The following is a 15,070-nucleotide window of genomic DNA, read 5'->3' on the forward strand; positions in this document are numbered from 1 at the left end:
GATCTAGTGTCTCTGTCACTGTCGCTCATGCTGGCATCTTGCTTTGTGTGAGAGGAACGGAAATATTCTTATTTGGGAATTGAACCGCTGCTGTCTGACTTAATGCTCCCTACAGGATCTGACACGGCTTGTTTAACAAACACTCTCTGAAGCAGCGGGGTTGCCCCTCTTTCCATCCTTCTCACTTTAACGCCCGTATTCACAAACGATGCTTGCTTAAGTGAAGCAGAAAATCGAACGCACAGCACTGAATAGAGCTCTGTGATTGGTTCGTGTGTCGCCCTGTGCGTCCACGCCCACTGTGGGACCTCATAATAATGTTTGTGAATACTGGCGTTAGTGTGGTGATGGCATGAGGGAAAGCGAAAGATAGACCCAAAAAATAATAGTAGTCTCGCAGTAACTGAAACCGAATGGTTATTATGTAGTGTACTTGAAATAGNAGGGTCGGACTGGGCCGGAAGGGCCCGGGTGGCTGATCGCAATCCCGAGGCCCGAGACTAGATCATGGTGATGGGATACTATCGAAAAATACTGAGATACTTACACAAATTGAGATAAACAAACAAACTGTAAAAAAAATATTACAATACTTAAATAAAGTAAAATAATAAGTAGGTATTTACTAATAACAAATAATAATATAAAGCTAGCCAATCAACATTTTTATTAAAACAGGAGAACTTTCAGCTAAGCAGTTAATGACTCGATCGTAAAAGCTGCTGTTTTCGTAATCCTTGATTAGATTCGATTCTGTATTTAATACAGTGTGAGTTACGATAAAGTGCACATATGAAATTAGGTGAAACTAGATCTATTTTTATCCGTATGTGTTCACGCGCACCGTTAGTGAAGAACAGGGGAGGTAGTTACTACTCCCCTGAAGCCAGTCGTCGCTTGCTCAGACCAACAGAGCGAGCCACAGTCTGGGGCGGAGCCGCGAAAGAATGTCTAGGCCGTCTAGCTCGGATAACTCGCAGCTCCGTCCCAAAGACTTCGGGAGGACACCGTCAGGTTTTAGTGAGTAGGCCCTGCCCATCTAGCAGGGAGAGCCTCACATAACCCACTGGTTCCCCCGGGCCTATGGGTATGCAATTTCATGCATTTCCTGACGAAAAAAAAAGAACTATTTTTATCCACAAAAAAAAGGTCAAAAATTTTTTGAGATTCTTTTTTCATTTTTTATAGATTTTTTTTTCTTCCAATTATTTATTGTAAAGAAAACGTAATAACTTTTAAACTAAGAGGTATATCCTGATAAAATAAAAACAGCAATAATGCTAAATAACAGACGATACTAAAAAAATACTAAGAAAATGCCGACAATTAATACAAAAATATACTTTTTGAAAAAAATCTGCTTTTAAATTCATGTTTTTTTGGTTATTTGATAAATTTCTCCAAAAAATGCCCCTATAACAGGTGGTTTTTATTACTTTGTATTATTCTCTATCGTATTACCTTTGTAAAACCAAAAATCGCATGTCTCTATCCCTATCACAACATTTGCTATGATCGTTTGAACTAAGCCTCTCCGGGCGCGCCATTCAACGCTTCGTTAACAACGAAACTGAAAATGGCTGAAATTTGTAATTTTGATAAAGACAAGTTAGATTTCAAATAAAAACAAAAGATTTCGAAGTAAAATAAGCATTTTAGTTAAAATTAAAATTGTCCCTACCTGTAGCGTAGAATAATGTTGTGGTAGGCCTTTGTAGCGTAGAATAATGTTGTGGTAGGCCTTTGTTCAAACTATCATAGAAAATGTTGTGATAGGGATAGAGACATGCGATTTCTGGTTTTACAAAGGTAATACGATAGAAAATAATACAAAGCAATAAAAACCACCTGTTATAGGGGCATTTTTTGGAGAAAACAAAAAAAAACACGAATTTATAAGCAGATTTTTTTCAAAAAGTATCATTTTTTATTATTTGTTGGCATTTTCTTAGTATAATTTTAGTATCGTCTATTATTTAGCATTATTACTGTTTTTATTTTATCAGGATATACCTCTTAGTTTAAAAGTTATTACGTTTTCGTAATTTTAAGAAAAAAAAATATAAAAAATTAAATAAAAATCTCAAAAAAAAAATTGACCTCTTTTTTGTCGATAAAAATAGGTCTAGTTTCACCTAATTTCATATGTACACTTTATCGTGACTCACACTGTATAATTAACGAATCTAACAGTTCTTGCCCCAGTAGAGAACGAAGTCTCGTTTTAATGCGCTTTAATGCTGAAAATCGTCCCTCACAAGTCACTTGCGTGAATGAAATTGTGAGAATTAAACAGTGTAATACATAAAAAAAAGCAAAATAAAACTCCCATCATTTTCCGGCAATTTTCCGAGTATTGCATTTATTAGAGAACGCAATTTTATTTTTGGGACATGTGTGGGTCAATGTGGCCAGTAGAAGTTTTTGGCGTCGCCACCCTTGTCCCCCCCAACCGCCATCTTGAAAAAAGGGGTGAAAACACTTTTTAAGCGTCTTACAAAAAATTCATCATCATCATCATCATTTCAGCCACAGGACGTCCACTGCTGAACATAGGCCTCCCCCAATGCTTTCCATGTTGATCGATTGGTAGCGGCCTGCGTCCTCCTACAACTTCATTATTTCCTAGCTCTGCAAACATACAAGAGAATGGTATTGATAAAGAGGTGAAAGAAAACCCAATTGTCACAGAGAAAAAAGGCACGAATTTGTACCTTATGGGTGCTGGAGAAAACATAGAAAATACTTCCAGAAAGAAGTTAAGAATATCGAATTCGGTATTGCCACCAAAGAAGGTTGAGACTCCAGCGTATACTACGAAATATTCACAGTTCATTGAAGGTTTTACGAGTGAAAGGACCGGATTAGGTTTCAGTAAAGATGATACTGAGACTGATACTAGTACAAAGAAAACAAACACAATAAGTTATGGCAACGGTTTGATGTTTACGAAGGGAGAGATTTTGAACGAGGACAAGAAAGATGAAGATCTGGATGACATGTCGGAACTGGTGGAGTCCAAGCTGAAATACTTGAATCAGTTGCAGCCAAATCCCGTGTCTCCAGTGCAAGAGATGATGATTCAGATGCAGGTATGTATAGTTTTATACTGATTAGTTTTATTAATGATAAATTATAGCACTACAAACTACCTACTCCTTGTGGAATGAACAGCCGTCTTGGGGTGAAGATTGATGAAGTTACAATTTCACCTGTCCAGTGTCTGTAATGAAATCTATAGAGCTGAAACTTTGGTATGCATGTGTAAATCATGTGACAATGTAATATTATGATGACACCGAGCTGATTTGCAGATGGAACTGGAAGGTGGCCATAGGAGCTCCACAGTAAAATGGCACAACCTCATCGAGGTTGGGTTCATTTAATTCGTGAGAATACAAATATTATTCATCCAGTTTTGGCCAAAATTTTGGCATCTATGAATGTCTTACAAATAATAGTATGTGGCTCTCTACATGTCTGTTTATCTTTTGGGCCCTGCGCATATACGGTATAATCTATAGGGTATTGATTTCAATCCTCGCCATATTTAGATAGTTGATTAAGTAGCTTATTCTGATCACGAATAAGTAAAAAAATTTGCTTTAAAAAAAATTGAAAACGAACTTTAACTTTAGTTAGTCAAAGAAAAATACCTATTTACACTACCTACTTTACGTGGCTTCCTTCAAAAGCTATCCGACATGATAAGCGAGCGATCCGCGTAGCTCGATGGTACTCAACAACGCCTGGACCAAGTTTACCAATTCTTTTTTTAATATTCGTTGAAGTCCAAGGATGGTTTTTACGGCGAGGTTTGCAAAATTCATTCCCTAAGGGGTTAAAACGGGATCCACGCGTACGAAGACGCGGGCGGCCGCTAGTTAAAAATTAAAAAATTAAATTCAATAAAATTCATTTATTTTTGCAAATAGGCTTTTAGAAAGCACTTTTACACGTCCCAATATTAACCTTACTACTGCTTCGGGACAATAAATGGGCCAGTGCTGAGAAGAAGCAGCGCAAGAAATTCAGTCACTATTGTCAGCCTCCTTTTCAAGGGTTTACAGTCTTTAAAATATACAAAATATTATAGTCATAAGTATTGATGCGAGATAGGTAGTTAAACATTCCAAACATTTTTATCTTTTATATTAATCATCAACTTTATAGTAGTCCTTTTTCATTATGGTGCTTTTGATATGTGCTTTAAATTTATGAATGGGCAATTCTACAACAGTTTGTGGTAATTTATTGAAAAGTTTAATACATTTCCCCATAAATGAATTACCAATCTTGTGCAGTCTGAAATTTGGAACGGCAAGTTAATTTTTGTTTCTTGTATTGAACTTGTGTAAATCACTTTTTCTAGTAAATTGCTCTATATTTTTGCGAACATATAAAAGGTTTTCATAAATGAACTGTGAAGCTACTGTCAGTATATTAATCTCCTTAAAGAATTCTCTCAAGGAAAATCGGGGTCCAAGGTTATAAATGGCCCGCACTGCTCTCTTCTGCAGAACAAACACAGTTTCAATGTCCGCAGCTGAGCCCCACAACAATATGCCGTATGACATTATACTGTGAAAATAGCTAAAATAAACTAGCCTTGCCGTTTCAATGCCAGTTAATTGCCTTATCTTTCTCACTGCAAAAGCAGGTGAACTGAGCCTTGCTGACAATAAAAGGTTGTTTTTAAATAAGTTATGTAATAAAAGGTTGTTTTTAAATAAGTTTTTGAATTCCTTATCTTGTTCTTGTTATCAGACGCTGGCGCTGGCGTTCCGCGCGGGCGCATTAAGCGGCGGTTACTGGCGGCGCTGGGTGAGCGGCGCGCGCGCGGCGCTGGCGGCTCACGAGGCGGCCGCGGCGCCGCCGGGCTGGCGCTGCGTCTTCCAGAGGTACGCGCGACGACGGCTACACACGGGGCTGCCCCCACGGTTGTGCCAAGTCACTTGAGCGACGACGTTTTAAACTTTCGCGTTTCATTTCAACTAAAATAGTAAGACAAGGCTTACATAAACGTCGCATTAAGACCCATCTTACTATTTTTTAGACACAGGAATAGGCTTTTAGATGAATCAAAATCAAAATTAGTTTATTCGTGGAACATAGGTAAATTACATATTACAGGTGTTAAAAATTAAGTAAAGCCTGGTCCGTGAGCACGTAGAATTTTGTCCAATGACCCCAAGCTACCCGCTCGCGCGTAATTATGTTGCTGTCGCGCTCGCACACTCACTGCGGGCGCGCGTCGCACAGTCGCGACAGCAATATAATTCCGCGCGAGCGATAAGGATGGGTAGCTTGGGGTCATTGGACAAAATTCTACGTGCTCACGGACCAGGCTTTAGTCGGTATCACTATGTTTCTTTTTTCTTTTTTTTTCGTCAGGAAATGCATAAAATTGCACACCAACTGGCCCAAGGGAACCGGTCGGTTATGTAAGGCTTTCCCTGCCAGATGGGCAGGGCCTACTCACTAAAACGTGACAGTGTCCTCCCAAAGTCTTTGGGACGGAACTGCGAGTTATTGTCCGAGCTAGACGGCCTAGAGATTGTTTCGCGGCTCCGCCCCAGACTGTGCCTCGCTCTGTTTGATCAAGCGACTGGTTTCTTCGCTAACGGTGCGCAATCTAACCATGTTTGTTTGTTGTTTATGTCTTCGCGTCTCTTACGTGTAGAGTAGTGCGACTAATAAGTTTGTCTAAACAAAACAATCAACGCGACTAATCTTTTTGAAAAAAGTATTTCAATTGACTAAGATGTCAACAAATATTTGGAAAACATTGGAATCCTGTAAAACTCTTATAAAAAACCAATAGAATTACAGGTTTGACAAAATTTGTGAATAAAGTAAAAAAAAACCACTTCTAAAAATCCATAAATGTTAACAAAAATATCCCGCGATTGCATAGGCACTGCTATCTTTTTACATCGACTTAACAATATCCATTTCACCGTTTTGTAAAATGTTAATAACCGCGTGAAACCGAAAAGCCTTATGAAAAACTGTTTACTATACCGTCATCATCAATCATGTTTTTTTACCGTACCGAATATTAATTACTGATCATTTCAAAGACATTTCACCGTAGACTCGTAAATTGAAGCATAACCGTGGGGGCACGAGGAAAGCTTGGGAGTTATAAACCATTTTATCGGACACTAAAGTTTATTTGGACTTTTAACTACGAAGCCATGTTTCTAACCAATCGTCATACTTGTTGGGGTGTTTGTTTCACAGCAAGGTAACAAAACGTGTTTATTTTATTATTTTCGTATTTAAAGGAATAATTTCCTTGTGAGGCAGATTTTATTGTGTGATTCATGTCGGTATTTATATTGTTATCTAATTTGTGAATTATGGATTTTTTTATGATTGTTATTTAAATTGTAAATGTTATTTTATTTACAAATGTTACAAGACTGTTTTTGAATTCAATATCAAGTGACATATAATTACATTGTCGGTGAACGAAAAAAACATAGAAACGCGAGTTTGATAATGAAAGTGCCAACTTTATTTTTAAATGAGAAGTCGTTACATTTGACATGGGAAGGGTGGACCTCGTCAGACTCACGCTGACTATTTCACCTGAACTCGAATAACAGTCCAACCCGTTCAGTTTAGTACAAACCAAAAGCGGCAGGTGATAATGATAAAATAACGGACTTGGAGACAGTTGAGATTGGAAATCTAATACAAAATCTATCGCCTTTATTACACGGATATGTACGAGGACACAAAATAAATGATACCAAAGATGCGAAGTATGAAAAAATATCCTAGAAGCATGCTCCAGAATGACTATTACTGACTTGCATCACCAGGCTTTGTTCCTATAATAGTGACATATTTATGGTTTTGAGAAAAAGTAAAAAATACTAGAAGATTTAGCTAAAAAGTTTTAGTAAATGATTTTGTTATTANGATTATAAAATGTTCTGTAAAATCGCTCCTATTCATATCACCTTAATGTTATTTTATGTTACCAGCTGAAATTTCCATGTTATAGTCCTAGCATGTAAAACTTAAATATCTCTATGTTAGCCCACAAATGTCGAGGAATCACTGACACTGAAAATACAGTATTTTTACTAGTTTCGGTGTCAGGGTTCACCCCTTGTTAGATCCAAATGTTTAACTGAATAAATTTATTTATTATTATTATTATTATTATTATTATATAGTTGAACGATGGTAGCGCCCCCCTGTCATTGAGTTTGGTGGGACAGTTCAGCGTGGGTCATCTACAGGGTGGAATTTTGTAATGCCACCTGGAGGGAAAGTAGTCTTAATACTGTAGATAGAAACATTTTCTCAAAGAAAACATTCCTTTATTTTTGAAAAGAAAGAGAACTATACCTTAGTTCTTTAGAAATTTCCCTAAATGTAAACAAATATGGCCAACTGACATTGACGAATTTTTAGTCTATGTCAGTTGATCTACTAGTGATGCGACAAAATCTCTCGTTAATCGCAATTCTGTAAATGTCATGTACTACGGACGGACTGCAACAGACTAGATTTTCAAAGATCGTTTGTATAATTATTAATATCAATCCCTCTTCTGATTGATGTTGAGATCAGTAATGTGATCGTCAAAATAGGATCTTCTTAATCAAAGAAATTTTAATTTTCCCTTTTTTATTTGTTAAGGAAATATAATTTAAATTATACTGTGGGTCTAGACAAAGTGCACAATAAAATCATATACCAGTTGAAAAGTGGTCGAAAGACCTTTTCTATGTGACACTCGTCTGTATAATAAAGCTGAATAAAATTCAAAGACTTCTTCGCAAAGTGTGTCGTTGCATTCAATGAAGAAAAAATACTTTGTTGAATATAACCTCGTTTATATTTTATTTTAAATTAATANAGTGCAAACTTCACACAGTTGACACATTTAAGCAGCGAAAAAACAACACGAATACGACATGTCTTGTGTGATGAAATTGTGTAAAAACCGTTCTGTTCGAACAAACAAAAATTAAGGAATCACATTTCACAGGCAAAATAATAATCCAATCACTTATTTCCCGACATTAAAATATTGAAATTAATTGAAATCAAACGTCATTCACTCGAAAAAATAATACGTCAAAGACCAGTGTTCTCAGTTATTTACGTGGGAAAATTACCCGAAATATGGGAAATTAATAATGATTTTAGGACTTTTTAGTTATGTATTACGCATACTATGGAAATAAAATAATTTATCATAATAATTGTGTTTTAATGGGATATATTTTCATGGGCAAATTTGATCCTTCCCAAAAATGTGGAACTGCGAAATTCAAATTTTCTTACATTGATTGCAAGTCAGTGTCAGGTTGTATGTTAAAAAAAATCTATCAGAGATAATAATAATATATTGATGATGCATAAGATTATGATTATAATGTACACAAGATTCGTAATTTGTAACTGCGTGAATCATTTTTGATCCACATTATGTACATACCCTGACACACTGACTTGCAAACAATGTAAGAAAATTTGAACATTGAAAATTTCGCGCCTACCTCAACGCATACACCTTTCATCCTTTTAAAATGGCACGGAATAATTCTGTCTACATTTCCAAGTAACATCTGCCGATCTATGATTTTCTTAAAATAAATGGGTAAAATGTTTTGGCTAACATGGCATCCCTAAATTCACTCACACAATAGATAAACGCCAAAATTTTGCGTCACAGTTTTGTTGTAGCCCGAGTTCCGTCCGCCTTTTTTTATAGGTCCATGGATGGAAATTTCTAAAGAATTTAGGATTACATTCAAATATTTTCGAATTTTTTTCGAAAATTTACTACCATACCATAAAATTTTCTGTAATATAATGAAAATAATGTAAGATTTCATGGTTTTCCTATCATTTAATTTATCAAGTCTGTTAGGGAGATTTCATCTTTATACTGCACTCTAACGATCGATGCAATAAAAATACAGGGTGTAATTTTTAACGGATTTTAGTTGGTTTGATTCCTGGGTATGGCAAGCAAATTTTTGAAAATCTTTGAATGCGGTTCTATTTCTTGTAAAAAATAAGGGAATGTTTTCTTTGAGTAAAATGTTCTATCTACAGTATTAAGAGTACTTTCCCTCCAGGTGGCATTACAAAAATCCACCCTGTATATCTTGTTATCAGACGCTGGCGCTGGCGTTCCGCGCGGGCGCATTAAGCGGCGGTTACTGGCGGCGCTGGGTGAGCGGCGCGCGCGCGGCGCTGGCGGCACACGAGGCGGCCGCGGCGCCGCCGGGCTGGCGCTGCGTCTTCCAGAGGTACGCGCGACGACGGCTACACACGGGGCTGCCCCCACGGTTGTGCCAAGTCACTTGAACGACTTGAAAAGTCTGTGAATTTCTACTAACAGTAAGACACCGGTCTTAACGCGACGTTTTTTATAGTACGACCGCTTAAGGTGATGCCTTGCGAATATTGGGCGTTTTAAAAAAGCGCAGAATTAGTTTTAATCGTACTTTTCTTATTACTTATGTTCTTATTTTGAAATATGTCATAGTTGACTAATAAATCTAGTGTCTGGTCGAAGCCGAAACATGAATGGAAACAATTTTCTCGATAGAAAAAAAATCCAAAGATGACCCTTCTATTACTCCGTTTTTCGTTTTATAAGCAGATAGGCTAATATTTCAATACCAAATTTTGTATATTGGTAAGGTAATAACATATTCTAAGTACTGGTCGAGTTATTTTCTTTAAATAGTGTTTGGTTTTTCAATAAATACATGATTTCCGATTTTTGTCGCTTACGTTATTTTATTCCGCGCCGCGCGCGCTATTGCTGTCCCTTTCCTCGCACTGAGAAATCATATTTCTATCCCTCTGTGTGCGAGGCATTCAGTCGGCCGAAAACTTTTACGAGGTAGCGCCTTAAATGAGACCTCGCATGCGGCGCGTTTAACGTTAACCACTTCACTGTGACGTCACATACGCACGAGGCGGCCGCGGCGCCGCCGGGCTGGCGCTGCGTCTTCCAGAGGTACGCGCGACGGCCACGCACGGGGCTGCCCCCACCCTTGTGCCACGTCACTTGAGCGATGTAACGGTGTCCTTGAATAGGGATGATTGGCTAATGAAATCGAAATTCTATTTAATCCGTCTCAGACAGATAATAAAAAAAAATTTGACACATATTTTTGATTTTTTTTTCATAATCGAATACTTATCAGAATCAGAATTTTATTTGCGTAACATGGTAATAAAGATGTTACAGAATTAAGTAGTGCACATGTTTCGCCATTACAAATAGTTACAGCATTATATCGAGTTGAAATGTCGCGTGACGTCACTTTTGAATAAAAAATTACTCAAGCGTAGCACTGTTATTATTTGATTATGAAAGAAAATAAAAAATATGAGTCTAATATTTTCTAATTATCTGTCTACGGACAAATAATTGAAATTTTGTCATTTAGCCTATTACTTCAGCCAAAATAGATTAGCGACAGTTGGATAATCGGGAATTGCGTTTTGATAACTCTTAAAAGTATGTCAATTGACGAATTTTATTGTACACTACCCTGTGGAGTCATGTAAACTCGTACGAAAACTCACTTGATACTTGATAGAAGCATCCACGTAATTCATAAAGTTAAATGTGAAAAATAAGCCCGCGATTGCATATACATATATTTTTTTTATATCATTATCATTACCCGCCTGAAACCAAAACAGTCGTTACACTCATGAAAAACTTTACTATAAATCGTTATCGTCATCAATCATATTTTTTTACTGAACCGAGTCAAGCAAAATATAATATTAGTTTACTGATCATCATTTCTACAAAATTTCACCATAGATATTAGACTTGTAAAATGGAGCATAACCGTGGGGGCACGAGGAAAGCTTGGGAGTTAAAAACCATTTTATTGGACACTAAAGTTTATTTGGACTTTTAACTACGAAGCCATGTTTCTAACCAATCGTCATACTTGTTGGGGTGTTTGTTTCACAGCAAGGTAACAAAACGTGTTTATTTTATTATTTTCGTATTTAAAGGAATAATTTCCTTGTGAAGCAGATATTTATTATATGATTCATGTCGGTATTTATATTGTTATCTAATTTGTGTATTTTGGAATTGTTTATGATTGTTATTAAATTGTAAATGTTAATTTATTTACAAATGTTACAAGACTGTTTTTAAATACAATACCAAGTGCCATCTCATTGTGGTGAACGAAAAAAACATAGAAACGCGAGTTTGATAATGAAAGTGCCAAGAGTTAAACTTTATTTTTAAATGAGAAGTTGTTACATTTGACATGGGAAGGGTGGACCTCGTCAGACTCACGCTGACTATTTCACTTGAACTCGAAAACAGTCCAAGCCGTTCAGTTTAGTACAAACCAAAAGCGGCAAGTGATAATGATAAAATAACGGACTTGGAGACAGTTGAGATTGAAAATCTAATACAAAATCTATCGCCTTTATTACACGGAAATGTACGAGGATACAAAATATGATACCAAGGATGCGAAGTATGAAAAAATATCCTAGAAGAATGCTCCAGAATGACTATTACTGACTTGCATCACCGGGCTTTGTTCCTATAATAGTGACATATTTATGGTTTTGAGAAAAAGTAAAAAATACTAGAAGATTTAGCTAAAAAGTTTTAGTAAATGATTTTGTTATTATTTATGAAATCGATTTTGTTGCTTCTTAAAGAAATATAATAAATAAATGTTATTACATCGGTTGAAATTGTAATGTGACATGCAATAAACGTTTTCAATTTGAATTTTTTTTTTAATAATAATTAGTTGTGGTTTCTATGATTTCTTCGTTCGCTTATGATATTGTCCCACTTGATATTGATATCATGTGATATTTCTGATTGATCTGTGATCTGAAAAACTGTGATGAAGTTGCTTTTATTGAAATTATATTTACACAATTTTCATACTGTAATAAACAGAATGCTATAATTAATTGAGTTTTTTACTGTTATGTTATTATTGCCCTAGCTAGGTATTATTTTAAATCCAACAACAAATATATGAGTCTACTGTAATACGTAATTGAAAAAAATCTTACTACAATTGTCTGTTGCTTTTGATATACTTATTTTCTCTGCACGGTGAACATTCATATATTTGGAGTTGAATAATTAGTTAAAAAAAAGTTCTGTTACCTCCATCCGTACTCCATAGAAATATTTTTGGCAATGTAATTAATGAATTGCATAATTTTGGTATTTAACTATAATGAGAAGTCTACGAAGACATTAGAAAAAGCTGCCTGACTAGCCGAGCCTGGACAAGATTCTGCGCGCCGCGGATTTGGTAAGAAAACAAAATTCATTTAATTTTAATACTTCAAGATAATACGCTTTGGTCTTTTCCAGGTGGCCAGACTTAGATGGAATCGGTTTCAAAAGAATTCCAATTCTGCATGAAACTGATCGCTCGAGACGACGTTTGTGTTTGGTTTTAAAAGTCCTTAGTAAATTGCGTTCAAAATAAAATGAAAGCAAACACAAAGGGATAAGAAAGGGTTTAGTATGCAATAAAATGTAATTCAGCTAGTGAAGTAAGTCAGCCCTATATCTTTAGATGGTTTGATGGGAATTTTAAATTGTTATTAGATCATCTAGACATGTATTCAATTAGCCGCAGAGTGAGCGCCATCTTACAAATTGAGGTGACGACATATTATTATTATCATTATACTGCTTAGAGCAGTATCTGTAGTATATTGTAAAATTGTTTACTTTTCATCAGTCAACTATTTGAGATCTAGATCAGTGTCTCCCAAACTTTTTAGAGCCTCTACCGCATTTAATCCTTTATTCAGTAACGACCAAAGTGTTCTTACTTACTACGGGCGCGCATACAATGCGCCGTTGACCAAAGTTGAATTAGTTCGGTTACAGTCGTTTGGAAACCATTGCTCTATGAAAACACGACAAATTAACAAGGCTTATGCGAATTTACCAAGAAACATCCAACCAAACTTTGATAAAATACCCGATTTAAGATTCCCCGACATCTAAATCTACCGGGCGTCCCTACGTATCTTCCTTACGTGTGCCTCAACCGTTGATTTTGTGTACCGCAGGTCGGAAGGGCGCTACCGGTACGAGCGAGAGAGCGACGGGCTGATGCAGTGGGAGTATCCTGCTTCCACCAACTGCGACATGGATATCTGCACGACGCCACCGCATCCTGGGGTTGAAGCCAAGGTCAGTGATAGGTCTACTTGGCACTTGGATTAGATATACTCAACTTCCATCACATATCAGATTTAGGATTTATCTGGTATGCTCTACGAGCGAGAGAGCGACGGGCTGAAGCAGTGGGAGTATCCTGCTTCAACTGCGACATGGATATCTGTACGACGCCGCCGCATCCTGGCGTCGAAGTCAAGGTTGGTGGAAATAACCTCCAAAGCGCTTAATAATCCAAATCTATCGAGGATCGAACTAGCTTCGGTCCAAACGACTAAGTCTAAGAGACGGCCTGATATAGTGGGAGTATCCTGCTTCTACCAACTGCGACATGGATATCTGCACGACGCCGCCGCATCCTGGGGTTGAAGCCAAGGTCAGTGATAGGTCTACTTGGCACTTGGATTAGATATACTCAACTTCCATCACATATCAGATTTAGGATTTATCTGGTATGCTCTACGAGCGAGAGAGCGACGGGCTGATGCAGTGGGAGTATCCGGCTTCCACCAACTGCGACATGGATATCTGCACGACGCCGCCGCATCCTGGCGTCGAAGCTAAGGTGAGGATCAAACTAGTTTGTTGTAATAGAACTCCGTCCACTGCTGGACCAAGATCACACCCACACATTTCCAAAGCGTTCCTGAGCTGCTCTCAACATGGTACCCGCGACCTTTACCATCCTTCTGAGTATCAAGGACAGCACTACTGTCATATGCGTTAGTTCTTTGGGAGGTCAATTTCAGTTGTCAGACTCAGGTCTGTTAAGGTCTGGGAAAGATTAACTTCAAAAACTGAGATTAGGTCAGAAATCAGACTGAGAATCGAACTAACCTTGAAATAGCAGTCCGATGCCAAAACCATTGGGTTTACTATCTTATGAATTTAGTGTCGTTTTACATGTCACAGTTGTTCAGTTGTGTGTCAGGAATGTGATTTTACTGGCTCTGAACTTTTAACATGCAAATTACTCTCGAGCACTAGAAAGGCTAAGAAAATCCTATTTACGAATACGCTCTTGTGAATAAATTGTATACTTCATTTAATTAATGTTTTTTACGAGATTGTAATAATATATAGAATCCATTATTGGCTGTAAGAACAAAAATACCTGTTTGTATTATTATTATAAAGAGCTGTGGTTTTCTGAATAAAGAAAAATAAATAAATAAATGTGCAACAGGAGGAAACCCTACCCCCGCTGCCTCCATCGCCGCCGTCCGCGCCGCCGCCGCCGCCGCCGCCGCCGGCCAAGCCGCGCACGCCGCCGCCGCCCGCCTGGGACGACCCGCCGCCGCCCGGCTGCGACGACATCGCGCCGCCGCTGCCGCCGGTAAGTGACGTTTCAGCGGATAGGTAGCGTTTGTTTCTCATCCCTGCGTGACTACTTTTTCTTCTTCACTGCTCAAAACTACCCAGGCATGGTACACCCTGTCTTCGTGAACTCTGGTAAGTTTCATCATTATCATCATCATCTCAGCCAGATGACGTCTACTGTTGAATATAAATAGGCTTTTCCAAACTGGGACGACCTGCCGCCGCTGCCGCCGGTAAGTGACGTTTCAGGGGATAGGTGTTTGTGTACGTCATCGCTGCAACAGTATCTCTACTGGTCCTGTGGTCCTGTCTCTGCTGCAGTGCTTGGGAGGACACATCTTCGTTAACTCTAGTAAGTTACATCATCATCATCTTGGCCAGAGGACGTACAGTGCTGAACATAGGCTTTCCCCAACTGGGACGACCCGCCGCCGCCCGGCTGCGACGAAATCGCGCCGCCGCTGCCGCCGGTAAGAAAAATTCAACACCCGAACATTGTGAGACTGCCTGAAAGCTCCCTGGCATCCAGGAACCGCCCGCTCGCTGGTC

At 37.9% G+C, this 15,070-nt stretch overlaps 1 protein-coding gene across 1 annotated transcript in view; it reads left to right on the forward strand.

Moving 5' to 3' along the window:
• LOC114358329 (uncharacterized) overlaps nucleotides 1–15,070 on the forward strand; it is a 31,986-nt gene that overhangs the window by 12,127 nt on the left and 4,789 nt on the right. The window contains 4 exon segments of the mRNA XM_028312261.1: nucleotides 2,594–3,092; nucleotides 4,768–4,901; nucleotides 13,093–13,216; nucleotides 14,388–14,537. Coding sequence (XP_028168062.1) covers nucleotides 2,594–3,092; nucleotides 4,768–4,901; nucleotides 13,093–13,216; nucleotides 14,388–14,537 — 907 coding nt within the window.

Source organism: Ostrinia furnacalis, unplaced genomic scaffold, assembly GCF_004193835.3.
Source record: "Ostrinia furnacalis isolate ACB-3 unplaced genomic scaffold, ASM419383v2 OfSCF3854, whole genome shotgun sequence".
NCBI classification, from domain to species: domain Eukaryota; kingdom Metazoa; phylum Arthropoda; class Insecta; order Lepidoptera; family Crambidae; genus Ostrinia; species Ostrinia furnacalis.